This window comes from Clupea harengus, chromosome 23, assembly GCF_900700415.2.
Source record: "Clupea harengus chromosome 23, Ch_v2.0.2, whole genome shotgun sequence".
NCBI lineage: Eukaryota > Metazoa > Chordata > Actinopteri > Clupeiformes > Clupeidae > Clupea > Clupea harengus.
Genome location: NC_045174.1, coordinates 12,681,542 through 12,709,381, shown reverse-complemented (window position 1 = coordinate 12,709,381; position 27,840 = coordinate 12,681,542). Strand labels below are relative to the sequence as shown.

General features: G+C 47.1%; 2 protein-coding genes across 2 annotated transcripts in view; one reads left to right on the top strand and one right to left on the bottom strand.

Moving 5' to 3' along the window:
• arhgap23b (Rho GTPase activating protein 23b) overlaps window positions 1-23,813 on the top strand; it is a 30,188-nt gene extending 6,375 nt beyond the window's left edge. The window contains 24 exon segments of the mRNA XM_031561249.2: window positions 2,886-3,068; window positions 4,725-4,749; window positions 4,850-4,942; window positions 5,159-5,237; window positions 6,126-6,180; window positions 7,025-8,443; window positions 8,446-8,653; window positions 9,352-9,546; window positions 11,881-11,992; window positions 12,529-12,568; window positions 12,954-13,091; window positions 13,676-13,996; window positions 14,992-15,053; window positions 15,365-15,483; window positions 15,966-16,084; window positions 16,310-16,462; window positions 16,751-16,829; window positions 16,959-17,032; window positions 17,179-17,268; window positions 18,216-18,341; window positions 18,734-18,775; window positions 20,145-20,238; window positions 21,377-21,408; window positions 21,784-23,813. Coding sequence (XP_031417109.2) covers window positions 2,886-3,068; window positions 4,725-4,749; window positions 4,850-4,942; window positions 5,159-5,237; window positions 6,126-6,180; window positions 7,025-8,443; window positions 8,446-8,653; window positions 9,352-9,546; window positions 11,881-11,992; window positions 12,529-12,568; window positions 12,954-13,091; window positions 13,676-13,996; window positions 14,992-15,053; window positions 15,365-15,483; window positions 15,966-16,084; window positions 16,310-16,462; window positions 16,751-16,829; window positions 16,959-17,032; window positions 17,179-17,268; window positions 18,216-18,341; window positions 18,734-18,775; window positions 20,145-20,238; window positions 21,377-21,408; window positions 21,784-22,926 — 5,001 coding nt within the window. The 3' untranslated portion in view covers window positions 22,927-23,813.
• A 1,307-nt stretch (window positions 23,814-25,120) lies between these two features.
• hexim1 (HEXIM P-TEFb complex subunit 1) lies at window positions 25,121-26,765 on the bottom strand. Its single transcript, XM_031561248.2, has 2 exons — window positions 26,609-26,765; window positions 25,121-26,364 (listed from the first exon to the last, which is right to left on the bottom strand). Exon 2 carries the CDS (start codon window positions 26,346-26,348, stop codon window positions 25,299-25,301), a length of 1,050 nt encoding a protein of 349 aa, XP_031417108.1. The 5' UTR covers window positions 26,349-26,364; window positions 26,609-26,765; the 3' UTR covers window positions 25,121-25,298.
• Between the last annotated feature and the right edge of the window lie 1,075 nt (window positions 26,766-27,840).

Sequence of the window (27,840 nt, the reverse complement as noted above, 5' to 3'; positions counted from 1 at the left end):
GAGTGTGTGTGTGTGTGTGTGTGTGTGTGTGTGTGTGTGTGTGTGTGTGTGAGTGTGTGTGGTTGAGTGTGTGTGTGGTTGAGTGTGTGTGTGGTTGAGTGTGTGTGTGTGTGGTTGAGTGTGTGTGTGTGTGTGTGTGTGTGTGTGTGGTTGAGTGTGTGTGTGGTTGAGTGTGTGTGTGTGTGTGTGTGTGTGTGTGGTTGAGTGTGTGTGTGTGTGTGTGTGTGTGTGTGTGTGTGTGTGTGTGTGTGTGTGTGTTTTTGTGTGAAAAGTGGTCGTGTTCTTCAGCATCATGTTCTAATCATCCGTGTATTGTTATGAAATAAATCACAGTAACTCCAACCCTCTAACCCAACCCAACATTCTGGCTTCAGTAGGATCCCTCAGTCAAGCATGTGAGGATGTTTCATTGGACCACGTTATGCCACATTCCAGCTTTAACCAGTGTGATAGGCCAATATTTCTGATGGACAGACCAAGAGACGGCATGCTTGGAAAACAACACAGTTGGGTTAGCCTCAAGCTATAAAGTTTAGCCAGGGGCGAAAATGTGACCTATAACACACACATATACACACACATTCCACATACAGACACTTATACACACACACACAGAGAGTGAGTATAATGTGACTACCGGTGAGGTGACATCACTGCTGAAGCCCCCGGCCCACCCCCACCTAGCAGAGAGCTCACAGCTGGCTAACTAGCGTAGCGCTGATTTGATTGTAGGAGCTCAGCAGGCAGGAATTCTGCCCTGATTTGGACTGGACTGCTGCTACTCTCTTCCATTTAAAAGAACATCGTCCCCAGTGAGGTCTGTGTGTGTGTGTGTGTGTGTGTGTGTGTTGGTGTGAGAGTGAGTTTGTGGGCTTTACTATATTGTGCGATTGTGCCACTATAGTGTGTATGTGTGTGTGAGTGGACTGGAATCTTGCGTACAGCTGTGTGTGTTTACTCCCAGCCTGGTGTGACATTCCCAGTGCAGGAGTGCAGAGCAGAACTGTGTTTCTGGAACAACAGTGATGCTTACACATGCTCCTCCCTTTCTTCTCTGTCTGTTTGTTTCTACTGTTCTACTGTTTGTCTCTCCCTCTCTCTCTTTCTCTCTCTCTCTCTCTCTCTCTCTCTCTCTATCTCTCTCTCTCTCTGTCAGTCATTCATGTCTGCACTCTTTCATTTCCCCTCTTTCTGAGGCTGTTTCCACACCAGTCATTCTTCCGTGTGTGTGTCATCCATTGTCAGTCTGCAGTCTGTCTCCGTAACCAGACAGACTTCCTACTCCTCTTCTTCCCTCTCTCTCTCTCTCTCTCTCTCGCTCTCTCTCTCTCTTTCTCTCTCTCTCTCTCTCTCTCTCTCTCTCACTGCTTCTCTTTTCGTTCGCTCTACCCTTTAGGTATGTTAAAGGTCATACGTCTGTTTATGTAAGTGGTATGGCTGGCAGGAAGAGAGACCTATATGAACAGATGGAACCCAAGGCCTCCATGACATAGCCTACTTCAGAGAATCTGGACCAGGAACTGTTGAGACATAGGGAGCGGGAGACTGAGGGGGGTAGAGCCGAGTGGAAGTGATGGGATGAAACTGTGAAATTTCTGGGAAGTGTTTCGTCGGGAGAAAAAAACGTCTGAATGCAGACAGAGAGAGAGAGAGAGAGAGAGAGAGAGAGAGAGAGATTGAGAGAGAGAGAGAGAGAGAGAGAGAGAGAAAGAAAGAGACCCCACCTTCTTTTATGAACCAGAGGGGTATTTTTAGTGAAGCGAAGGATTCCCCGAACACCCAGCGAGGGGAGGTACCGCACTTCCTGTCTGGAAGCTACCAACTTCCTGTTGTTTTCCGGTAAGGCCTAGAGGTGTGGGGAGCACAGTCGGGGGGTGGGGGGCAGGGAAAGTTGAGGAGACCAGGAAGAGGAAGAGGGCTGAATCGGGAGGTTGGAGGCTTGTTGCGGGTTGGGTGGGGGCACAGCATCTGTTACAATAGTCAGCCATGCCAGCATCTGCCACTGATCCTGGCATAAATGACCATCCACCCAACCTATGGCAGACTGGCGTTTCGGGACAAACGTTGCCATGGTTACTCATTTGCCTATAATCCACACTTTCACAGAACTCCTGCGGTAATGCTGTTTTTCCTGCTCTCCATTGTGAGCCAAGCGGGAAAACTTGAGTGAGCAAAAAAAAAAAAAAAAAACCCAGAAAACTTCACTCCAGTCTCACTTTCTCACCGTCTCGGGCCAACTGCTTGACCAAAATGACCTCTTTCCACGTAAACAGTGCGTGTGGAGGGAGTGTGTGTGTGTGTGTGTGTGTGTGTGTGTCTCTGTGATTATACTCCTTACACTCCTGTTGCTCACCACCAGGAACTGCTGTGTTTATTTTTGCCCACTGCCATTGTTAGAGGAGCTTGGACGAGGTTCTCATTATGCCACTGCCGTTTAAAATAGACATTCCTGAGAGAAAAAGAGGAAGATACTCACACATTCCATACACCTTTTCAGGAGGGGGGGAGGGGGGTCCATTGGAAAGAGGGAGGGGGTAGTATTGTGTTCTTGAAATCACCCCTCCCTCGATTCCGATGCCCCATCTATTAAAAGTGCAGGGAGGAAAAGAGCGAGTGTTTAGTTCTGTCGAGCTTCGATCGGGCGTGCGTTGAAGAGTTTAGCTCCGGGAGAATTTTTAGCATGAGACTCATCTCCTTCAACAGAATGCAGCTCTATGCAGTTGAGTAGCTCCTCGTCACCATCACCTTAGAAACCATTCAACAGCCGTTGAGGGTGTTTCGTTCTTTAATGATTTTTATTTATTTTGATTTTTTTTTGTCACTGGTCTTTGGTGCCACCAGTGTTTTTCCATGTGTAATCGTATCTCTCATATGTCGTTTCATAGGCTAAAGGGCGGAAAGATGGTATTCCATCAGCCAATGAGAGGGCTCGGCCACTGTCGGGAGAGGGCGTGGCCTGCCAGGGCCCGCGAACTGTGGTGCTGCAGAAGAATTCACAGGGCTTCGGCTTCACGCTGCGCCACTTCATCGTCTACCCGCCCGAGTCGGCACTCCACACCACCTTCAAGGTAAGACTGGACTCCACCCTGACTGCCTTCTCTTACCTGTCCACAGGTAGGGCTAAACCACGGACCTAATCCACTCATAACACACCAGCTTATATCTGACTAACATCATGCTGTGATGGGGGATAAGGGAAGTCATGGAGGAAAGGCAAAAATTGTACAATGTAATTTGCTAATACTACAATACATGAACTAGGAGGTTAAACTGATGAAACTGACTCATGAGATGAGAGGAACAACTGCGAGTGGGGCTTCTGCTTCTGCTTCCTGAGCGTGAATCTGTTCCCAACAACCTGGTCACCTGCAAGACTTCATATTCACGTCTAACTGGGCGGCTCAAAGCACCTGATTGGCTGCATGGGTAGGATGGTTTGAGATGATTGGTTGACCTTAAATCTCTTCAGCCTGCAGTTTTAAAGAAGTCAGGGCTGAAGTCAAGGGTCAGCGAGACAGTTGTCATCGGCGGTGTGGTTGCCTAGCAATGCCAGTGGCTCACGGTGCGGGAGAAGCAGGAGCAAACTGTCCTCCTTCTAGGTCTCAGGCCAAGACAGGGAGCCGTGACCGTGTGGGGATTAGGATTTAAGGCCAAGGCATTTACCAAACCACATACATGCCATAGATTCATGCAGAAACACACACACACACACACACACACACACACACAAAGACAGACGCATATAAACACACACACACACACAGGACACCAATATGTAAAGCCACCTCTGTAGATGTCCTCTATCCATAAGACCATGTGTACCATTGGAACAATAATCTGGTAACCTTTGAACCCAACCCAGAGGGAAGAGGGGCTAAATCTTTCCATGGGTCATGTGACCACTGAGCAGGTCAGAGGATTAATGGAACAGTTGGGGGAGAGGAAGCTGTCATAGGTTCAGATACCACCACCAGACCCTAACAATAACCCTTCCATTTTGACCTTTCAGCCCTAATCCTAAACTCTCAAACAGGTTAAGTATTAGCATCCTCTGACGCCAGACCTAGTGGCAGGTCGGAGAAGAGAGACCAAGAGCTGTCAGGGACGTGTGTGTGTGTGTGTGTGTGTGTGTGTGTGTGTGTGTGTATAGAGGTGCGGACGTCCCGCCTTTCTCTTCCCTTAAACCCCTGGTCTTTGTCTGCGTGTGTCTGGAATGAGCGCAGTCAGCGAAGCACAAAGCCTGACTGCAGCCTGCCCACCCAAACTGCTCACTCAGCTCAGTGTGTGTGTGTGTGTGTGTGTGTGTCTGTGTGTAGGTGTGTATGTCCGTCTGTATGTGTGTCTGTGTGTCTGTGTGTAGGGATGGTGTTTTGACATTGTGTTTGTGCCTATCAGACTCGGTGTGTGTGTTTGGTGATGTGTATTGATGGTGTGATGACAGAGAAAGCGAGCTCTGCATGTCAGCGCTCCCCTGTAAATAACTGAAACCTTAAACTCTCACAGCTTGAAGTCATCCTTGAAATTGCTGTGTGTATTACCAATGTCAGTGCCTTGAACTGACAGAACAAATGTCTGTTGTTTGACTGCTCAATTGAACATGTTTGCAACGTCATCCCCAGAGTATGTGGGGTGGGTGGTGTCTCCCCCTAGTGGGGATATATTGTCATTACTCCTCTAACAAATTGAGCACATTTTAAAATGGTCTGTTCTGCTTTTTTTTGCAGGATGAGGAGAATGGTAACGGAAAAGGTGAGTCTGTCTTTTGTGATCTGTTTTTTAATTATTTGTATTTCTTACAGTTACGTATGTGTTTATTGCATGTGTATATTTGTAATGTGTGTGTCTTCAGGGTGCCAGCGCGGTCGTCTGGAGCCGATGGACACCATCTTTGTGAAGAGTGTGAGAGACAAGGGACCAGCGCACCAGGCTGGACTCTGCACAGGTACTGAACTACGCGCTAATGGAAAATTACCACGAAGTACCAAAAATAATGAAGTAAACAGCAATATTACTCATGCTATTCATACAAAAACGTTGGAAAAGAAAATCATACATCCCTCTCTGTATATTTGTGTGCGTGTGTGTGTGTGTGTGTGTGTGTGTGTGTGTGTGTGTTGTGTGTGTGTGTGTGTGTGTGTGTGTGTGTGTGTGTGTGCAGGGGACAGACTGGTGAAGGTAAATGGGGAGAGTGTGCTGGGGAAGACCTACTCTCAGGTGATTGCACTCATCCAGAACAGGTGAGTGTGACCTACGACCCCCGCCTCACACACACTCATACAGCAGCCTTAAAGCAAATGATGTGTAAAGAGATAAATGCAGATTTTGTTAATACCTTTCTCTTCATCACAATATAGTCAGTCAGTCAGTCTTGGATATTGACCTGTAGATTTCCTATAAAACTATATACTATACTATTACTAGAATGTTACTATCTGCTAATGAAATGTAACATAGAGTGCTATGACGTTTGTGTGACACAGAGTCTAAATAAGCTCCATCCTGACCAGGAGTGCTTTATGGACAGATAGTAAAGCCCACTCATAAAGCAACAATGTGAAGCGAGATGAATTCAAATTAGCCGTAATTACACTGTAGAGGCCGTCAATTTGACAGCCATCAATTTGCATGGTGACTAAATCCACCGCAACAGCAACTCCTAGATATTGTCGTGTAGATTTCATATACATATATATAAAAGAGTATGAGCAATTATTATTGTTAAAGATGGAGTGTTCAAAATGCAAAATGTAGAGCCATTAAGTCCGTTCATATAAAACCCACTCTCTCTCCTCTCACTGTTTACGCGTGGGCATTGGTGTCATCATCCTGTCATCATCCTGTCATTCTCCTCTTCTGTCCTCTCTCCTCCTCTCTTCTCTTCTCTTCTTTCCTCTCCTCTCCTTTCCTCCTCTCCTCACTCCTCTTCTCTTCTCTTCTTTCCTCTCCTCTTCTCTCCTCTCCGCTCCTCTTCTCTTCTCTTCTTCTCTTCTCTTCTCTTCTCTTCTTTCCTCTCCTCTCCTCTCCTATCTCTTCTCTTCTCCTCCTCTCCTCTCCTCTCCTTTCTCCTCTCCTCCTCTCCTCTCTCCTCTCCTCTCCTCTCTCCATCTCTCCTCTCCTCTCTGCAGTGACAGTGTGCTGGAACTCTCCATCATGCCCAAAAATGAGGATGTGTTGCAGTTGGTAAGTGTGAGTATTATCTTTCTGCTGTTCTTCCTCCTCTCCTCTCCTCTTCTCTCCCTCGCAGTAGCAGACACACACCCACACACACACAAACACACAAACACACCCACACTCACACACACACACAAACACACAAACACACAAACACACCCACACACACACAAACACCTAAAACACACCCACAAACACACACGCACGACTCATCTAGGACACAACACACACTGGTCTGCAGGGACATCTCACATTGGTAATTTAACTCACATTGATTATTCATGTAATTAATTAATATCAATGGTGCGCTACTCTATTAGTTAACGACAGTGTTCCACTAACCTAAACATGAATAATTCATTATAAATGCATAAAGGCACCTGTTATTATCTTGACCTATAGCAACCTTAAGGACTAAAACTGGTTTCAAACGTTGTTTATACAGCTTAAAATAAAGCAAGGATACTGTTTTCAGAAATGTAATAATTGGTATTATAATTTAAAAGATGGCTTGATCATATTAACTAAAAAACTGACAACCAATATAAAGTGTCAGAAGACTTTTAACCCTTAACACTTACAATGCAATAAACGCTGATTTAACCAGGTTTTCTGTATAAACACTGACACAAAGACCAATTTATCACATTCAGAGAAAAATATATGTATTTACACACACACACACACACACACACACACACACACACACACACACATACACACACACACACACATACACGCATACATACACAGGCACACCACAGAATTCTATTTCCTTCTTTTCCCCTGACTTACTTTTCCCACTCTGCCATCCCAGCAGGCCCCTGTAACTCGTCCTGTCCCTCTGTCACAGGCGTACTCTCAGGATGCATACCTGAGGGGGAACGAGCCCTACACAGGCGGAGCAGAGAACCTTCCGGAACCTCCTCCCATTTGCTACCCTGGCCGCAAGCCCTCGGCAGCGGGCCTTCAGGCCCACCCCAACCACGCCCCGCAGGCGGGTCAGAACCACAGCCAGGTGGACAACCTCAACTGCTGCCCCGGCGCCAACCCGCTGGGCTCCCCCCTGGACAACCGCATGGGGATGCCCCCACCCTCAGGCGCAGGAGGAGATGGGGGCTACCGTGCCGAGGACACTACCCCCACTTCGGTGGGCGCCACGCGGCACCACCAAGTGCCACCGCAGCTTCCCCCCCAGGGCCACCCGCGCGGGCGCTCTTCCTCGTCGGCAAGCATTGCCATTAGCCCACTGGACTTCCACTTCGCCAACCACAACGCGGCCATCGCCTCGGCCTCGCTGCCGCCCAAGCGCAAGGGCAGCCTGCCAGGGGCGCGCAGCGAGATGTGCCACCGTGCCCTCTCTGACTGGTACTACAGCCAAGCGGGTGCCGCCACCGCAGAGCGCCCGGGGATGCCCGTCTCGCCGCGCCAGCGCAGCATCTCGCAGGACCGGCTGGCCGAGCTCGGCCTGTCAATGGGCAATCACCACCACCACCGGATGGGCGGTGCGTGGCCGCACAGCGCCTCTCAGGACACGCTGCTGTTGCATTATGGGGCGGCGCTGGGGGGCGGTGGAGGGGGGCAGGGGCAGGACTCGTTCTGGCTGGGCGGCTGGGGCACGGGGGGGCCGACGAGCCGCTCGTGTTCCGAGAACCTGCTGGCGGCGTACGAGACGTATGACCACGCCTACGAGCGCTCGCTGGAGACGCTCGAGCAGGCCTCCGCCCTCGTCTCACCGCGCTACGAGAGGCCCCCCTGGCCTCACCACAGCCAGCCAATGAGGGCCAGCGACAGGACTGGGCCAGCCAGTCACAGGACGGCAATTGCTGCCACGGTCCCGCCTCCAGGCCGAACCGGCCAAGCGCATCACCACCACCACCACCAACAACAGCAGCAGCAGCAGCAGCAGCAGCAGCAGCAGCAGCAGAAGCTGGCGCAGGCCAGACGCCTCCCGGCTGCGCAGACGGTGGACGACCAGACAGTCGGTTACCGTAGCTACAGCCCATCATTTTGCCGAAAGGCGGGCCACCTCATGCAGCAGTCCCACTCCTTCCGCGACCCCTCTTATACGGGCCCGCACCTCAACTGGACCCCCACCCCCAAAACCAGCCCCCCGAGGCCGACCCCTCCACCCCCTCGCCCTCCACTACCACCGACTCCCAGGAGTCCGCCGGCCGGAAGGGCTCCGGCAGCTCGGGGCAGGTGGAGGAGACCGTCGTGGCGCAGACGGTCACGCAGACGCAAGCGCAGTCGCCAGCGCTGCAGACCCAGGAAGTGGTGTTGAGGCAGAAGCCACCTGCAGGACGGCGGAACGCCCAGGCCATGCGGCACACGTACTACGCCCTGCCCGTGGACACGGCGGACTCCCTGACCGCCACCTCCCTGGCGCTGCCGGGCCGGGCCGAGCCCCAGCGCCGACCCAACGGGAGAGTGGCACCCCAGCCTGCGGAGCCGGACTCCCTGGCATCCATCCCCTTCATAGGTCAGTGCCCTCCGCCTAACTCTGCTCTGCTACACACAATTACAGCCCTCAAGTACGCTTCAAATCAGGTCAGTTTGTACAGGCCCAGTTGGCCCAGTGAGGACTAATAAAGTCATACATTTCATAGGTCAGTGCCTATGTGTCTCAGTCTCACTCTACCCTACCATACCAATACAGACACAACCCTCAAATACAAATCAGGTCAGTTTTTATGCCCATATAAACAACTCAGCCCCAGTGAGAACTAATAACTCAGAGGTCCATGAGATACTTACAGATAAAGAGCCGGACTCATCCATTCCCTTTGTAGGTCAGTGCCATTACTCTACAGTTGCATGCAGTCAAAACCCTCATTGAGGGCTAATAATGTACAGATTAATTGGTAAAGACCTGGACTCTTTGGCATCCATCTTTGAAGAGGGCATAGGTCAGTGGCCTCAGCCTCCTCCCGAAGTAATTGGTATCAGTAAGGAATCAGTGCTCTGCATTTATAAATGCTATTGGACATCAACACTATCATGATAGCATGTGGTTTTTTGCTTGTGTGCTCCTGCCTTGAATAATACAAACTTAACATCCTAACTACCTGCCAGTACCTTACAGTTCTCCCTCCCTTCCTCCCTCTCTGCCTCCCTCCTAACCCCCTGATCTCCTCCTCTCTCCCCCCCACCCCTCACCTTTAACCCCTGACCTCACAGACGAGCCCACCAGTCCCAGTGTTGACCTGTGTGCCCGCCACGTGCCCGCGTCCTCCGTGGTGTCCAGCAGTCTGTGCCCCCCAGCGGTGCCCGCGCTCGCGCCCGCACCCGCACCTGCGCCCGCCCCCACTTCCACCAGCCCCCTTTCTCCCCCCCTCACCTTCCCCCTCACCCAGCTCTTCTCCTCCGAATGCAGTGAGTGGCCTCCTCCTCCTCCTCCTCCTCTTCATCATCCTCCTGCTCTTCATCCTCATCTTCCAACAAATAATCACCCCCTCCTCCTTTTCCATCCTTCACCTGATGAGTGATCCGTATCACTCATTTCTTTTATCTTGTTTTGTACACAGTCATCCACACAACACACCATCTTTAATATCACCTCACCAAAACCCTAATCATATGACAGTAGTCAATACAAACCTCAGTCAGTGAGTGAGTTCAGTCACACCCAATCTAAACAAGACCATGTCACTTCCTGCACAGTCTAGGGTCTTTGTCTGGTTTACATTCCTATCTGTGTGTAGTTTCCATGGTTTCCCTATGACCATGCCTGTTACCCTCAAGTGATCTGGGTTTCGTCCTTTCAAAGCATGTGAGGTACTTCTGCCACTACCATTGGTTAATCCAGACTGAGTTACACCAACATACCCCTACTCAACCCATCGTCACCTCTCATAACCCCGACGCAGCCTTAGAACTGATTACCAAACACTTAGCTCTCTTGCCTCACCTCACACAGCCGGGTCCCGTGAACGCCCAGCCAACCACTGGGTCTTAATCTCTCCTCTAATCCCACTTTATGACTCCATCCTCACTCAACTTCAGCCGAGGTCCCAGTAATCACTTCCATTCAGACATATGCTGCAAGTGGCCTCACCCTGATAGAGACACTTTAACTAGCCCCTTAGAGAGACGTTATAAGGGAGGAGATAAATCATCGAGGGAGGAATGAATGGGGGAGTCTGTAACACGAAAGATGGATGATCTGTAACTGGAAGCCCTACCCTGTACTGTAAAGAGAAATTGACAGAAAAGGGGTAACTGATGTTTCGTCCTTACCTGAACCCTCTGTTTATTTCCACGGTTGTTGTTGTAGCGGTAGCTGCGCAGCGGATTCAGGCGCATGCGCAGTCATCAAATCAACCAGAAAAATACAGGGTTTTAAGCCTTATTTTAGTGACTATCGAATCTTTGTTTATGCTGTTAATGTCCGATTTAAACTCCCACTTAAACTTCCAGCTAGGTACTTTTCAGGTCTGTTTGACCATTCTATGTGGAGTTATGAGTCTCCCCCCATTCGTTTAGATAGGAGCCTGAACTTGTTTATCCAGAGCTGCCTGGAGGTGTTGCCATGACGGCTGCCATGTGGCAAGACCTGCCTGTAGAGACTATAAAACCCCAGCTAACCCCAGTTCAAACACAAGCAGATCTTATTCAGTCCCTTGCCTCATAGTCCCTCTCATCAATCACTATTCAAGCCTGGTCTAAGCCATTTCATCACAGTCTAGCCCACTCTTCCAACCCAATGTAAATGTAATGCCGATTTGCTCCATCTCTGTGAGTCTTTCACCTTTAATCTCATTCTTAATCCAAATCTCAGATGTCTTCTTGTTTGTTTCTCACATCCCTTGTCTTTTTCTCGCATGTCTCACTCACTCCAGACTGCCATCGGTCTCACACAGACATCATTCCCCTGTCTGTCTGGAGTTGATTACAGATTTCTGTTTTGGTCCCACGTCTCCAGTATTTTTCCAGTCTCCTGTGTATTTCATCTTAAGCATAGTCCTGTTTTTGTGCGCTTGATGTTTCCTGCAGCATTCTGCAATTTTTTATTTCTGTTAAGAGTGCACACAGACATTTGAAGTGAGGGACCTATAAAAGTTTGTAAAACAGACAGTTAACTGAGCCGAACTGCCGGAAAAATCCAATCTTGGCAAACTGAGGGAGTCTCCGAACCCGGGTTATAAAATCAAAGACTGAGAATCATGGTGTTGCTCCTCGTTCATTCTGAGGAAGGTATATTTAGCTGGCCAGAACCCTCTGTTCCGTGTTAGAGTTTTGGATTTCAGGCATGTATTTCAGTCAGACCTTGAGGACTTGTCCAGTGTCTGCTGTCAGATCCCAGAACAGAGAAATAGACAGACACTGACGGGGATCAGTAGTGGAAGACAAACGTGCCCTTTCACCCCGCTTTAGCTCCTTTGGTCTGTGTGTGCAAATTCTCTCCTCTTTTTTTCATGCAACCCCCCCCTCTCCTCTTTCTCTCTGTCTGTCTCTCCTCCTTCCTTGCAGGCATTTTTGTCTCACTCGTACTTGTCTGCACCCTGTTCAGTCAGTGTGTCCATGCTTTTGTGTTGTTCGTATTGATTGCTTGAGCAATCAGTGAATAACACTGTTTCCCTTTGGTTCTGCAAGATGTGTTGTCTTCCCTTTTCGAAGTCCTCTCATTTCCTCAACGAAAAGCACCTCTCACTTTCACAGTCTCACGGCCTTAGCCATGCTCTTATTCTCCCTCGTTTCTCCCAGCAGGCAATGCCAAGAACAGCCGTCGCTCTTCCTACCTGTTGGCCATCACCACCGAGCGCTCCAAGTCATGTGACGAGGGTCTCAACACCTTCAGGGAGGAGAGCCGCGTCTTCTCGTGAGTGTCCTGGGTAGTGGCAAGGCTGTCTGTGTGTGTGTGTGTGTGTGTGTGTCTGTGCGTGTGTCTATATGTGTGTGTGTGTGTGTGTGTGTGTGTGTGTGTGTGTAATGAGTGGTGTGTGGACATGGCGGTTTTGTTACAAATGCCACAGCCTCGCCCTTAGACATCAACAGTAAAGCAAGGTGTTAGTGTTAGCATGTGTTTGTGACAGGCGGAGTAGAGAATGCAATCATGAACTGAAACCTGTCATGAAGGTTTTGTAGCAGTAGTGACTAAACCCTCTGGCAGTGGACATGAGTCATTTATGAACTATTTGCAGCATGAAGGTATCCACAACAATTCCACATAGTTATATGACGGCATTGCCTCGCCAGTACAATGCATATACTGTGGAAACAGTGAACAGTAAACAACGAATTAGGAAATCAGCACACGGCAAGCTACTCCCACATGACACAAAGGACATCTTACCAATAGGCATGGCCAACATGCCAAGGCTACTGACTAATTCTACTTCAATACTGTGTTTGTAGGCGGCTGCCCAAGAGAGTCAAGAGCTTCTTCACCGATGGGGTGAGTAATGTCTCCTTTGATCATTCAGGTTGAAATATGCTTCTAAATATACATTAGTATAATAGTTGGTGTCTCCACAGGAGCTAATGCTTAATTACATAGATGCAGAAATGTTTCAGAAAATAATTCTATGTTTGTATAAAGATGAATATATAAATATTTCTACAGTATATTTAATATACACTCTACTGAGGTATTAATGTGAAATGTGTACTCAAAAACATACTTTATCTTTTATGGAGCTGTAAGTGGGGGGTTCCTTTGTAACTGAGATCCAAAATGGCAACTTGATCCAAAATGGAGGCTCTGTTACATGCAATGCAAGTTATTTTGCTAGTGAGATCAGTGAATGAGTGTGCATGTGCATGCATATGTTTGTGGCCAGTCGCTGGAGAGCTTGCGGGCAGCAGAGGAGGCACGCTCCAAGCGGCACTCCACCTCGGAGCTGGGCAGCATCACGCTGACGGACGTGCGCAAGGATGGCTGGCTCCACTACAAGCAGATCCTCACGGAGAAGGGCAAGGTGAGAAGCCCACCGCACCAATCTGTTTATCAGCTGTCATCTCATGGACTCACAAATACAGACACAAACACACATACACACTCAAACACAAACATCCACACTCACTCACACACATACACTCACTAACACACACACACACACACACAAAGACACACACACACACAGAGACAGACAGGCACACACACAATCACCTGCCTGACTGCTTGCTGTCTGATAAAAACAAACATTATTCACCTTTCCCCACCTTTCTGGCAGTTTTTCATCCACTGCCTATTGCTTTCTTTGGCGTCATGACTGGATGCCTTGCTTATTGCTGGACCAAACCCATTCAATGATCCCTTTATTAGCATAGATATGAGCACACAAACACACTGACTGACATGCGCAGACACACAACCTGTATAGACACTTACACCCACATCCTAACTGTCTTTATCTTCAGTGGGGTTTTAAATCTATCTCGGTCTCTTCATCTCATGCTATCCCAGTTAAAGAGTCCTATATAAAATAGTATAATTAGTGTTCTGTTCTGTCAATCATTCTGTCCACCAATCATGGCGTTTTGTGGTGTGTATGCTCTACAGAAAGTGGGTGGCGGCATGCGTCCATGGAAACGCGTCTTCTCCGTGCTGCGCTCCCATTCGCTCTTCCTCTACAAGGACAAGCGGGAGGCGGTACTTCACGGCGCCGGTGCGGGAGGCCACGGCCCCGCCCACGGCGAGGACGAGCAGCCAATCAGCATCCGCGGCTGCCTGATCGACATTGCCTACAGCGAAACGAAGCGTAAGCACACGCTGCGGCTGACCACGCAGGACTTCTGCGAGTACCTGCTGCAGGCCGAGGACCGCGAGGACATGCTGGGCTGGATCAGGGTCATCCGGGAGAACAGCAAGACTGACAGCGAGGTCAGTAGAGGTTCAAGGGCCGGGGGGGGGGGGTCAAGGGTCAACTGTCAGAGTTCAGGCACAACACAGTCTGGACAAAGACTGTGACAGACAAAAAAAAACAACAGGAATGGGACAAAGACACAACACCGGGGAGGCCACGTAGGTCAGACAGGAAAGAAGTCTGGTTTAGGTTCGGACACAACCTACCACAGAATAGACAACACACTACAGATTTAGAACTATTGTGGGATGTAGGCACTACAAAACACTCTCAGACTCTGAGGTAGATTCATACTCATACCCACGAAATAGCCACAGGGTTAAGATAGAGAAATAAAGGCTGAAGACCATAAATGTTCCGACAGCAACACATCAACGCAACGCAACACAACACAACTCGACTCAACACGCAACGCAACACAACTCATCCCAAAACTGCCAAACAGTCAAATACAAAAGCCTGGGCACAAAGACAGACAGACAGAGTCAGTGGTGTTCCATATATATTTCAAAGGAAGCGTATTTCAGCAGATAAATCCATAACAGTGTGCGTACGCCGCTTATGTAATGAAGAGTGTTGAATAATAGATTGTGTGTGTGTTGTCTGATGTGATATGACTTGGCTTATGTGAGATTTATAGTACACTTCTGATGCATAATGCATCTGATGATATATTTATGAAGGGAAGATGGAGGACATGTGAACCTATATACAGACAGTAATGGACCAGACTCAAGGCTGTGTTCATGGGAATAGCCATAATGAAAAAAATGTAATTAAATAAAAACAGAAAAGTACATAGAGTAAGGAGACTCTGGGTTTTCTGCACAATCCAGTTCTGCAGGTCTGTCACGCAAGACTTCATTTGAATGCATCAGATTAAGAAATGAAATGTCACCAGTGGTAGTGACATTTGGCGATCATGTCATGGCGTGTGTATGGGTTTGCTTGTACAACTGGAGCACTCTGACTCTTATCTCTCCTCTCCTCTCCTCTCCTCTCTGTTTGTCAGGACTTGGGTTTCTGTCGTCAGGCTCTCATCAATAAAAAACTGAACGACTACAGGAAACAGAGGTGAGTGCTTCTTCTGTGGACCCCTTTAACTGCACTGTCCAACAGTCACTGACATATGTGGGTTACCACAGTACAATGTCAAAACAAATAAAGCAAATAAACAACGGATTATAAACAGATTATTAGTATTGTTGTTGTTTATGTTGTTATTGTTCAAATGTGTTAGTATTATTAAGATTTTAACTTTTATATGATTTTATATGTTGCTTTGGATAAAGGAGCTTGCCTAATAATGAAAACTTTACAAAACAACTTTATGTGACATCACTCTATGAGGAACTTATCTCTTATGTGTACAAATCACTCTGCAGTCCGACGGGCAGCAAGCCGGACACCTCGCCTCGGGTCCATCGCATGATGCCTCCCTTCCTGCTTTCCAAGACGGAGAACACTTCCGGGACCAACCGCTCCCCCAAAACAGACGGCAAAGGTGAGTGTAGCGGCTAGACAGTACTACAGGGGAGACTTAAAGGAACTTAAAGGATCCCACAGCTGCAGAGTCACACACCTCCCTTTAAACTTTCCAGAGACTGATTCATGCAGCGAAGGAATACACATGATTGTATAAATTATAATACATATATAATATGTTCTGTTTTCGGTATGAGTTTTTCACTTGTAACAATCTTACTACATTCGTTAAATAAAAAATACAAAACCTTTGTAGTACCCACAATTGACTGTCATCACTGTGTTATGAGTCGCAACATCAAATAGAAACAGGTAATCAAAATGAGGCCTTTTATTTCAACATAAAAGCCCTATTGGGTGTAGAGGGGTGTATCGCCTGACATATGCTAGAGTGGTGATGTTCTCTAGACACAACATCATTGCTAAGGGAGCAGATTCGGGGTGCAGTGCGCCCCATCTTTCTGTCAGTTTGGGGTAATAACGTCTCGCCTTCCTCCTCAGATGAGAGTAGCCCCCCTAAGACCCCCTGGGGGATCAACATCATGAAGAAGGGCAAGAAGACCGGGCCCAAGGTGTTTGCGGTGCGGCTGGAGGACTGCCAGCCTGGTGTCGACAATAAGGTACTTCAGTAGCTTCAGCTGGGGAGCGGGTGGATCACTGTATAATGGCTACTGTGTCTGTTATGGTGATGAATAACCTCGGCTTGTTTGTGTGTGTGGCTTTTCTGGTGTGTGTGTGCTTGTGTGTGAATCTTTGTGGCTTTCTGTGGGTATGTCTGTGAACGTTTCTTTGTGTGTGTGTGTATATGTGTGCTTGTGTGTGTGTGTGCGCGTGTGTGTCTACAGTTTGTGCCCTTGATAGTGGAGGTGTGCTGTAGCCTGGTGGAGACGATGGGTCTGGACTACACGGGCATCTACAGGGTACCTGGGAACAACGCCATGGTGTCCTCACTACAGGACCAACTCAACAAGGGCATGGAGATCAACACTGCTGAGGAGGTGGGCATTCACATACATCTGTTTACATGTTTCTGTTGTTGTTGTGTGTGTGTGTGTGTGTGTGTGTGTGTGTGGTGTTTGTGTCTGTGTGTGTGCGCATTGTGTGTGTGTGTGTTTGTGGTAGAGTGCTCTTGGAAACTACAGGGGGAGTGAGTATGATAGCGTGGGTGTATGAAACCTAGACTGGTATGAGAAAATAAAAGGCTCTAGAGGAAGCGATAGAGGACAGATACAGAAAGTAAGGAGTGAGTGATTGTCATCCCTCACCATCCCCCTCTTCACACACAGAAATGGCAGGACCTGAACGTCATCAGCAGTCTTCTCAAGTCCTTCTTCAGGAAACTTCCGGAACCTCTCTTCACCGACGGTGAGTCTCTCTGTTCTGTTGGTTTAAGTTTGCATATACGACACGCCCCTGTTTGCGTATATGTTCTGTGGTTGGGTGTTGGGGTGCATTGCTCCATGCAAATAACTCTATACCGCCCTCTGTCTGCAGATAAGTATAATGACTTCATCGACGCCAACCGGCTGGAAGAGGCAGGGGACAGACTGAAGACCATCCGCAAGCTGGTGCGCATCCACAACAATCTCTAATAACCTTTCTTTAAAATGCTCTTTTAATATTTCTATTTATTGACGTTTTCTCTCTTTCATTATTTCATTATCATCCAATCCTTCTTGACTTATTTATATGTTGTCTTCCCTTTATTTCTCAGATCCATGACCTACCAGATCATTACTACCACACCCTGAAGTTTCTGGTTGGCCACTTGAAGACAGTGGCGGATAATTCAGAGAAGAATAAGGTTTGTGCGGACGCTCTGCATTCATACATTATAGTGTGCATACAGACCCTTCTGCAGTGGTAGCTGTGGTGGCTAGCATTGCTCACTAGCAATGCTGTCAGCCCATAATATCCATGGTTATCCTGGAGAAGGTTAAAGGTCAACTGGTGCATTGTGAACTTAGCGTGCCATGTGACATAAGTAAATAAAATCACATTTAGATTGAACAGCTGTCCATCTGCATTCATACATTATAGGTGAAAGGTCAACTGGGGCATTGGGACTTGTGTTCTTTCTATTAGGGGCCTTTGGGTTCTGCACTGGGAGATGATGCTTTCTTTTTATTAAGGGTGCTATGTGACACAAATGAATACAATCACATTTAGATTGAATAGCTGTCCATCAACCCATAAGAGGTTGATCAATATAAAATGAATAATGAGTAGGCTTGGTGTCCCAGGAGAGGGGGGGGAGGGGGTTAAAATGTAGGACTTACTACCAGAGAACAAAAACATGATGCAGATCTCTGCACAATTGCACTGTTAACGGTGCACGCCCAGTTTCCTTCCTTTAATGACACTTTCAAATACACTCCTGTGGCATGACAGCTTTGGGCAAACTAGACTTGCCTATACTCAACACGTAAAGGTCATTTGAATTCATCCTCCTGGAAATACAAGAAATGTTTAAACACAAGAGTGACTTATTAATAATAGTTTATTAATAGCATAGTGGTGATAGTTATTCATAGGCAATCATTCTTTTGAATGCCCTCCTTTAATGACTCATCCAAATACTTTCCAATAGCAAACAGCTTAGAGCAAACGAGACTTGCCATCCTCCCCATTTGAATTTATAGTCAGATATAGTGTATTAATAGTATAATGTTGATAGTTATTATAGTTGATTAATTATGCTTCTCTTCTCTTCTACCCACGCTCTTTCTTCATCCCTTCTTCCTCCTGAAGATGGAGCCGAGGAACTTGGCGCTGGTGTTCGGGCCCACTCTGGTGCGGACCTCCGAGGACAACATGACGGACATGGTCACGCACATGCCCGACCGCTACAAGATCATAGAGACGCTCGTCCTCCATGTAAGCACACACGAGCTCAGTTTACACCACTTACACCACGGGTGCCCGTGTTTCTCTACGTTTTATTTCTCATTTCTTATTTCTTTTTTTTCTTTGTCACTCACTCTTTCCCCTGTCTCTGATGTTTTATTTTTTTTTACTGCCATCTTTGTTACACTCTCTTTTTCTTGCGCTGCCTGTCACCCGTCTTTGCCCTCTGTAACTCACCCATCGAACTTCCTCTCTCGAACTTCCTCTCCCGTCGGTGGTGGCGTAGCATTTTTGATGAGCGTGCCTGCTGACTCTGAATAACAACCATACTCGAGAGTGCCACGTCGAGTTCTATAGAAATTAGTTTGAAAGACGTACTGATGTCCCCCTCCTCTCCTTTCTCTCTCTCTCTCTCTCTACAGCATACCTGGTTCTTCAGTGATGAGCTGGACAAGGATGAGAAGGTGAGACCTGGTCCACTGTGCTGGGAACATGAAGTCAAATATGTACTTCCTGCTGTTTGGGAGAGCCTCTTGTTCAAACGCACTGCCTATTACCTCATTTGATTTCCAAGTCATAAAATGGTGTCAGTGGCTCCATGCGTTAATCAGTTGCATCCACGTCTTCATGATGTGTTCATAAAGAGGCTCATGAAAGCCTCGTGTTGGGGAACGGTGCAGTGGTTCCCAAAGTGAGGGGCGGGGGGTGGAGTTACAGCAACGGGGAACAGGTTGAGGGTGAAAAGACAGAACGAGAACTACAGGGGAATTTAAGTATGGCTCTGCTCTTACAGCATAGTAGCCTGTAACTAACCTAGTGGTGAGTTTATAGTCTACTTTGTATTTTTATAATAAGGTCAGGGCCTATTGTTTATCCTATATGTTAGAAGAGATAGCTAGCCTAATTGTTTACACAGCGGACTTGCGCCTAACATGAACCAAGTTCTGATCAAATAAAATACAAAAAATGTGTACAACAAAAAATGTTAAACTGATTGATGAAATGACATTGAAAATGTTGTTCAAATGTAGAAACAATGTTTAAGAAAAGCTATCCAACAGATAGTGGGCATCTGTCTCTTTCATTCCAACATGATGACCAGGCTACATGAACATCTCAGTCTTTGCACATGTTATGTGAGGGTGCAGTATTGCCCTAATACCAGATATTTCAGTCTTATAACTGACTTTATAAGATATTTATAAGCATATATAAAGCTCATTGTTCTAAGTATATGCAGTGTATGTCAAACCTTATGCCTGCTTTCTAATCATGCTGATGAAGACCTCTTGTCTGTTTAATATAAAGAAGAGGTAGCAATCGCCTCACCTTTAGTCTTAGTTTAGGTCAAGCCTTAGTAGCCAAGACAAGTTCCAGACTACCAATACTACTTAAATGTGCAATATGCCACAGTTCAACTATGGCAACTGTATAGGAACTCAAAACAAAAGACAAACGACGAAATATATTAGTTAAACAGTTATTACAGAAAGGTTCCTGTTTACCAATGGACTAAATGCACTTTAATGTAACATTTACCAGTTTCCATAAAGTGTTGTGTTCCAAAATGGATTGTGACATCTAGGCTAAAGACTAATTCCTCAGGATGGATGTCATTATACAATCAGGAAGTTAATTTCATTATGATGGAACTGTTGCAATTGCTATGCTGAGGCATACATCAAACTGGGTTTAGTGCTTCCACCATCCATCCATAAACACACAAGCACACACACACACACATGCATTCACACTCACACAGACGCATTCATTCACACACAGACACACACACACATTCATTCACTCACACACGAACTCGCTCTTGTTCCACAGACACCCGAGGACCAAAGGGACCAGCAGCCGGTCCCCAACATCGACCACCTCCTCCCCAACATCGGCAGGACCCTGCCCCTGTGCGACGCCTCAGGTGAGCTGCTGCTGCCATGGCAATGTGGCTCCCCAGCCTCCTGCGGGGGTGTAACCCAGCCCTCTGGGGAGTCAGCATGAACCGCAGAGGAGAAGAGGTTCTTTTAAAAGCTCCTCGGTGCTCCTAATATGAAGAACCGTTTTCAGTTCTACTAAGGCTTAGTTCTCCTGTGTTATGATCATGAAAGACTAGTATTACATCTCCTGATACTATGACACTGTGTGGTCCTGATTTAATGATATTGCATGACTAGTATGGGTTTTCCTGATTCGATAATAAGGGACTTGTGCCGGTCCTCTTAATGCTATGATATCACATTGGGTCCTTGTCTCAGCACAGACACAGTTAGTTTGCATTTTGAGTTTGCATTCTGTAGCTGAGTAATCGTGCTTGCCTGCACTCACAAGAGGTTACTGTTTAAACTATAAGGTTAAGGTTGCTTTCTCACCCACACCAGGTCGGGTTTCCTTAGTTCATGATCTCAATTTTCAAATATCCCTCAAATACTTTCAGCCTTTCTCCTCTGAAATGAACCTTTAAACGGGCCTTTTTCAAGCCTCCTTTTTCCAACCACACTGTTGTTTCTTTTTTTACTTTTCTCTTTTCACACTTGTTTGCCTGACCTTTCCCTGGTCTTTCTATTCTGTCCTCTCTCTCTCTCTCTCTCTCTCTCTCTCTCTCTGTCTCTTTCTTTTATTCTCTCTATCTCTCTTTCTCTGGATGTATCTGCACCCCTTCTGCTAGCTGACCCAGTGGATCAAACTCAGCGGTAGGATCAGGATTCTCACCTGACTTTGTCAACCTATGTGTGTGTGTTTGTGTGTGTGTGTGAGGGTGTGTGTGTGTGTGTGTGTGAGAGGGTGTGTGTGTGTGTGTATGTGTGTGTGTGTTGTGTTTCGAGCTCCACACTCTGGGGAGCTTCAGTAGCTGCTTTAGTAACCCTTCTGATCTGTCGCCGCGTCTGTAGACTCCTTCACTAACACCAAAGCCGTAGTAATACTTTCTGAAGTAGGTGTCAGCTATTACACAAGTTGTTGTCTGTCCTTGTGATTGTCAGCCATTTTGTTTGGTGCTTCTGTGTGGTCCTGTTCTCATGACTGTTTCTGCTTGCCTCCCGCTATCTTCTCTCTCTCTCCAGATTCCACCAACAGTGATTCCATTAAATCCAAGGTGAGCTGGAGCAGCTTTAACAATGTGGATGTTACTTTTATCTCACTGACGTCTGAAATATTTGGAAAGAAAGTGCAGTCGAACCAAGCTTTACCTACATATGGAGGAATTCCATGAAAGACAAAAATTATATTGCTAACCTTGATGTTATGAAACCAAGAAAGTACCTGAAGTAAAAAATGAACGGGCCCAGTGCCAACTGAAAGACTAAGTACTGTACCTAATGTTAAAAAATGAAGACTGATGATTTCTAAAATTCCTTTCAGAAATCTGTCTGTCTATCTATCTGATCTACCTAATGAAATACAATGAATCAGAATGTTATAAGAGGTTTTCAAGTTTGACTGATGTTGGTGTCTGGTTTGTGTCTGATAGGACTCCCCAGCTTCAAAGAAGGACTTGAGTGCTAAGGACTTCCTTTCCCTGTCAATCATCTCCGCTGTCACCCGGAAACGTAAGAAGCACCAAAGCGCCTGTCCCCCCGGAAACAGCACCGATGAGGACTCCGAGCACGAGCCAATTAAAGCCAGCAACTACGGGGGAAAGAAGGACGGGGCAGAGGATGAGGAGGATGAAGATGGCGATGAGGAGGAAGATGATGAGGAAGATGAGGAAGAGGATGAGGAGGAGAGGACGGGAGGATGTGCCATTGTGGGCTCAGAGAGACAAGAGGATGAAGAAGGGATAGAGAGAGAGAGAGAGAAGACAGAGGGAGAGCAAGGTTCTCAAAGAGAATTTGGGGGAAGAGGAGAAGAGGAGGAGGAGGAGGGAGAAAGCAAGAGGGACCTGAATCAGAGGGACAGGCAAGAGGGGAGGAAGGGTGGTCAGGTTAGGGGTGCCGCAGCCTGGCAAGGGGAGGGCAACTACTGCATCATGACACCAGGAGGGCAGGTCAAGGCCAAAGAGGAGGGAGAGATACGCCAGGGAGGGCAGGCGATGCCCCAAGTGCGCCAGCCTCCGCCACGCAGCTTCCTCTACATGCACGCGCGCCACTCAACGAAATCCCAGCCACCCGCTGTCTCGCCTCCAACTTCGCCGCTCCACCCCTCCTCTTCCTCCTCTCTCCTCTCCTCCCCCTCGCCCTCCCTCTCTCCCACCTCCCCCACCAGCACCAGCTCCCCCACCTCCCTACCCCAGGGCGACCCCCTGACCCGGAAGAAGTTGAGGAGGCGGGAGCGAGTGCGGCCCCACTCCATGTACTCAGAGTCACGCAGTACCTGCAGGGTAGCGGACCAACAGGGTAGCACCACGGGTTTGAGCCCAACCGGAACACAGGGCGCCACCACACAAACCTCCACTCACCACCCAGAGAGTCTCCATGCTTCCACTGCTGCTGCCTCCCCCCGTGCCCCCGGATGTCACCCATCTGGCTGGGCAGAGCAAGCCCGCACCAGCCCCCCGCCTGTCCCCGCCGGGCAGGTGTGGAGGTCTGGACGCCCCATCTCCCCAGAGACACGCCGGAGGCGGCGAGACTGGCGGCGCCACACGGTGGTGGTCGGCATGTCAGGGGAAGGGTGACTAGGTGGAGGAGGAGGCAGAGCGCCCAAGACCCCCTACCGCCATCACCGCCGCTGCCACCACAGCGTGCCATCCCAGTGCCAAGCAGAGGTCGGAGTCCGACCCCTCCACAGCCGCCACCTCTCTTAAGCACCCCTCAGCACTGCAGTGGCCCTCCCCTCTCTCTCTGCCCCCCTGCCCTCTGTCTCAGGAAGCAGGGGGCTTCAGTGGCAGCTATATGATCTCACGCCAAAGTCAAGAGAGCCACCAGGATCCATTTTGTTTCCAAAACAAAACATATCAGCAGTGACTTGTTTTCTTATCTGAGTACTCTTATCAGAGTAAGAATAAAGGGGAAAGAGGTTGTCTATAGGGAAACACAATGTACTATAACTACAACAGCGATGACAGTGGTTTAATAATGGTTAACAGTGGCTGACCAGTGTTTCTGCGAACAGTGTTGTAGTTTGAACAGTTGAAAGGGGTTGTATTGAGAGACACAACCCCAACCCCATACCCCAAAGAGGTTCCAGAATGCAACCCCCTACCCATACACTCCACACACACACACACACACACCACACATTTTAATTTTTCCATTCAGAACCCAGTCTGCTGGGTTTCAAATATTGACCTGGAAGTGAAACAGGCCCCGTTGCCATGTCAACCCTAATCTCCCTTTAATGACTTACAATGTTTGCCCTGTTTGTCTGTGTAGCATCTGTCTGTCCTCTGTGCATGTACAGAATGTGGGTTATTATGTGTGGACCAATTTTTTGTAACAATTGTACAAAAGCCTTGCTAAGTTAACCCCCTTGTGTACATATGATACATATAATATATTATATTATTTGTTTTTGAGTATTTTTAATGGTTTGGATTAATGGGCTATGACCTGCCCTCTGAAACCGTGTTTCTTTGTGTGGATTTTTTTGTCTCCATTATCAGCTACATACATACATACATATAAGGTCACACTGTTTCACAGTCAGATATTTATATGCATCAAGGCAAGTGTCATATATCATATCAGCCGTCACATGTCATTTAGTTATACATATCAATATATTCCCAGTTTAAGACAGGCCAAAAAGGTTTGCTATGGAATGTACACCACAACCAAAGTAGGACGCATTCGAGAATTGGCTGCGAAAATCTGAAGAAAGACACAGTATAAGCTGGGCACAATTTAGAAACCCTCGTTTTGCGGCCGCTTCCCCCCTACAACAAACCGTCATAACATACTGGCACGTTAGGGAATGCAACATCATGTGCCTATTTTAACTCAAATACGGTAAGCTATCTATCATCTAATGCATTCAGTCTTTTTGTTTTAGCGTTGTCCATTCCCGAAAACTCAGTTATTATAATGGCAATGCAGCCAACATAGCCTGTCGAGCTGTATCCAATTTTTTCATCAAAAATACACCATACACTGAGGCACATAGTAGGCTACAATAAAGCCAAGGAATGTCACATTACGCTCATGTTACGCGGATCCAACAGGTAGGTCTAATATTTAAACTAGCCTAGTATGAATACATTTGTATGAAACTACCTGAGCAAGTGAATGCGCAGAACTTCTTAAAGCTTCACATACGTCTAACGTCTTGTTATGTATTTGTATTTTAATTCAAACTTACCTGCGCTTTGGGGAACGAATTTACTGGAAATGGAATCAAAGGCCAATAGCCAAGCAACCGCTTTAACAAGTCACACGGCGAATGGCTACATGATAGGGCAGCTCAATACAGTACCGTGGTGAGTTACACAGACGACTTCCTCCTCCGTCAGTAAGACCTAGTACAATCTTTTTTTTTCATGTAGACATCATTTAGGCTAGTAAAAGTTCAACTTCTGTCACCCATTCGTTTAATTTACATGTAAACACGATGAACCTCAAGTAAACATAAAGAACCCATATTTAATACAGACAACTTTGGTCATGCATTAACAGGCTTGATCTGCGAAATGTATGTCCATAACCGGATATAAACGACAAGAGCATCAGCTATGTTTAACTACTTCGCTGGATTAACTAAAAAGACACATCTATTCAAAAAAGAAGGCCATAGAGAAATCTTTATGAAACCCATATGTCTAACATATGCACTTCAGTACTGAAAACAACTTATTCCCCATTGACAATCATTAAAAACGCAGCATTGTGTTAGATCGACCCTTTAATTGCAATAATGACTACGTGACGCATTTGTAAAATCGTTAGCTATATTTCATTTAAACATTTAAAATAGACATTCTGGATGGAATCTAATTTGCAGATCGTCCTCCGTTAACAGGAACTAAGAGCCTAGAGCAGTACTGAAACTTACAGTCAAAAATTGAATTTAGATGAATAAACAAATAAAACAGAACATAACCAAACGTGTCCATCACTTGGTTTCATGCACTGGTTCTTGCCCAGTGTCAGTTCCTGGTGTGGACCCGTTGATGCTCTGCTCCCTCGACCGTTGGCTCTGTTTTAGCAACTCGCTGTTCTGCGCCTTCAGTCTCTCGAGTTCACTCTCCAACTCCCGAAGACGCTGGGCTCCATCGGCTGGGGTCTCGGCAGTCGCCTCTGTGTCTCCTCGGACGTTGCGCAGCCGGTTGTTCTCCTCCTCCAGTCGCGACATGCACTTCTCCAGTTCAAGGTACTCCTGCACCAGTTCTTGCTTGGACATGTTCTGGAGAGTCTCGACGTGGTATCGCTCGTAAGTCTCGGAGAAGTCCTTCTGGAGAAACTCACCGCCTGCTTGCCCTGGTCTTCCCATACCATCGCTTCCACCATCACCTTCCTCATCCTCTTCCTCATCTTGCTCGATACAATCTTCCTCACTGGCTGTGTCCTCGGAGCGGTTCGCACCAAAGGACCGTCGTCCGCCGAGTTCCGTGTTCAGATCCGGCTCTTCACGGTCGTGCTCGTCCATCAGGAACTGGGTAGTGTTGTATGGGGCGACGGGCAGACCTTTAGCGAACATCTCCTCTCGCACTCGCGATGCTCGTATAGTTTCTCGCTCGTCGAGTTCTTTTTTCTCTTCCCATGACAGTTTGTAATAAGGCTTCCAGCGGCGCTTCTTCTTGGATGGACGTCGCCGGTGCTTCTTTCTGCCCTGCCTGCCGTCTGGTAACCCTGGGTCAGTAACGGTTCCCGATCCACCTGAATTCTCTTGGTTCTGATTGTTCTCGCTGCTGGGTAAACCGGGTGCTTTTTCAGCAACAGTTCCATCTTCTCCGGCGGCATCGCCTGCTTTCGGTTCTAGATCGCCCCGATTGTGCCCACGGCACATCGGGTGTGTGTCTCCAGAAACCAGTCCAGGACACACCTCCAGCTGATTTCTTTGCACTTGTTTCCTAGCGACGATGTCTCTCTGTTGCCCGTCTCGATGTTGCCCCCTACTGTCATCCTCCGAAATGACATCGCCTTTGGTAGTAATAAGCTCCATAACTGTACACTCCCACCTGAGAGAGAAATAAGTTTTAGGTGAGGCTTACTGTCTTTTCAAAACCGATTAGAACACTGGAACGTCAGTTACCTATATTGAAGTTGCAACTGCTAATATCTACCTCAGTTAGTCAGTAACATTCTATCATTCAAACTTTCGTTAATTTAAATTTCGTGACGTGATTTTAAAAGGTGTTATACTTTGACTTTAACCAACATTTCACTTATTAACAACTCAAGCAATACAATTATAAAACAAACCTCTCCGCGTCCACTTCAATTTCGGCTACTGAATTCTTCAGCTATTTATGAGTACTATCGTTAACTCTTTCCACTCCGTCTTCAACTGTGGTTTCTCTCTGTTGAGACGAGCGCATCTCCCATCAGCGGACTCTCCTGTACGCTTCTGCTGAGGAGGAAAGGGGGGCTTGTACATTTATTACCTCCTCCAATGCAAGGGCGCATGCGGCTAGCCTGCGACGCTTTACGTTTTATGGGAGTCGTAGTTTGACAGTCAATGGAGTTACATCCATTACGTATTGTCAAAGACTACACTAACCACAAGTCTCTATTTGTTTTCAAGTCGGAACATAGCACGCCCCCTAAAAATTACCATTGGCCAGAAAGTTGTTTTCACGCATGCTACAATATTTTGCTCTCTTAATTGGTAGATCATCGTGTCAATCACAAAGAAAGCTGTCCCAGTTACTCTTTCAGGCGCTACCACATTAATTAAAATGGGTGGAAACTTGTACTCAGGAATTTATAAAGTGTACCAAGTTTTGATTAACGAAATTTTACATGACAACACAAATTCCCCAACTATTTTTAAAAACATTCTCAATGCGGATTTTTTAAAGAACTAGCTATATTTCCACTGTTATCGTTAAAAGTATAATACAGGAAAACCTGACTGCATGGAGGATATACTGCGCCCGTCAGTCACGAAGTACTTTTTCAGAAGCATTGTTGTTGCAGAGATGTTGTTTCCATCTATGGACCAAAATAAAATGTTGCGTTTCTGCTCTACATGCTTGGATACGGTGCAATATAATCAAGTCAATCTGCTCACTGCTTCGGATCCATGTTGATTTCCTTCTGCCTTGCTCGCAATTTGAGCGAATTAGAGGACAAACGTATCTGGTTAGCTAATGCCATGCCAATGGAGAATGGGCCTGGCAGTGCTCCCGATGAAGCATCCCGCGAGCCTAGCAAACGATAGCTATCATACATGGCAACGAAATTTACGTTACCATTTTGTCTGTTATCAAACATGTGCCCACTTAACTAATGATACAACTACAATCTTTTCACACGAACTTGACACCTGAGTCCACGCTTGGCTGTACAGAGCTAAATTTGGTTTGATAAAGAGACGTTGACGTATGAAGTTAACTAGCTAGGTGGTTAGCTTATAGCTAACACTAACTAACCAACGTAAGTCAGCCATGAGTAACAATTAACGGCCACTGACAATAGAAAATCGAGTTCCT

Bases quoted from the DNA above. Each gene is read 5' to 3' on its own strand.
- hexim1 (XM_031561248.2), bottom strand. From the start codon at position 26,348: ATGGAGCTTATTACTACCAAAGGCGATGTCATTTCGGAGGATGACAGT.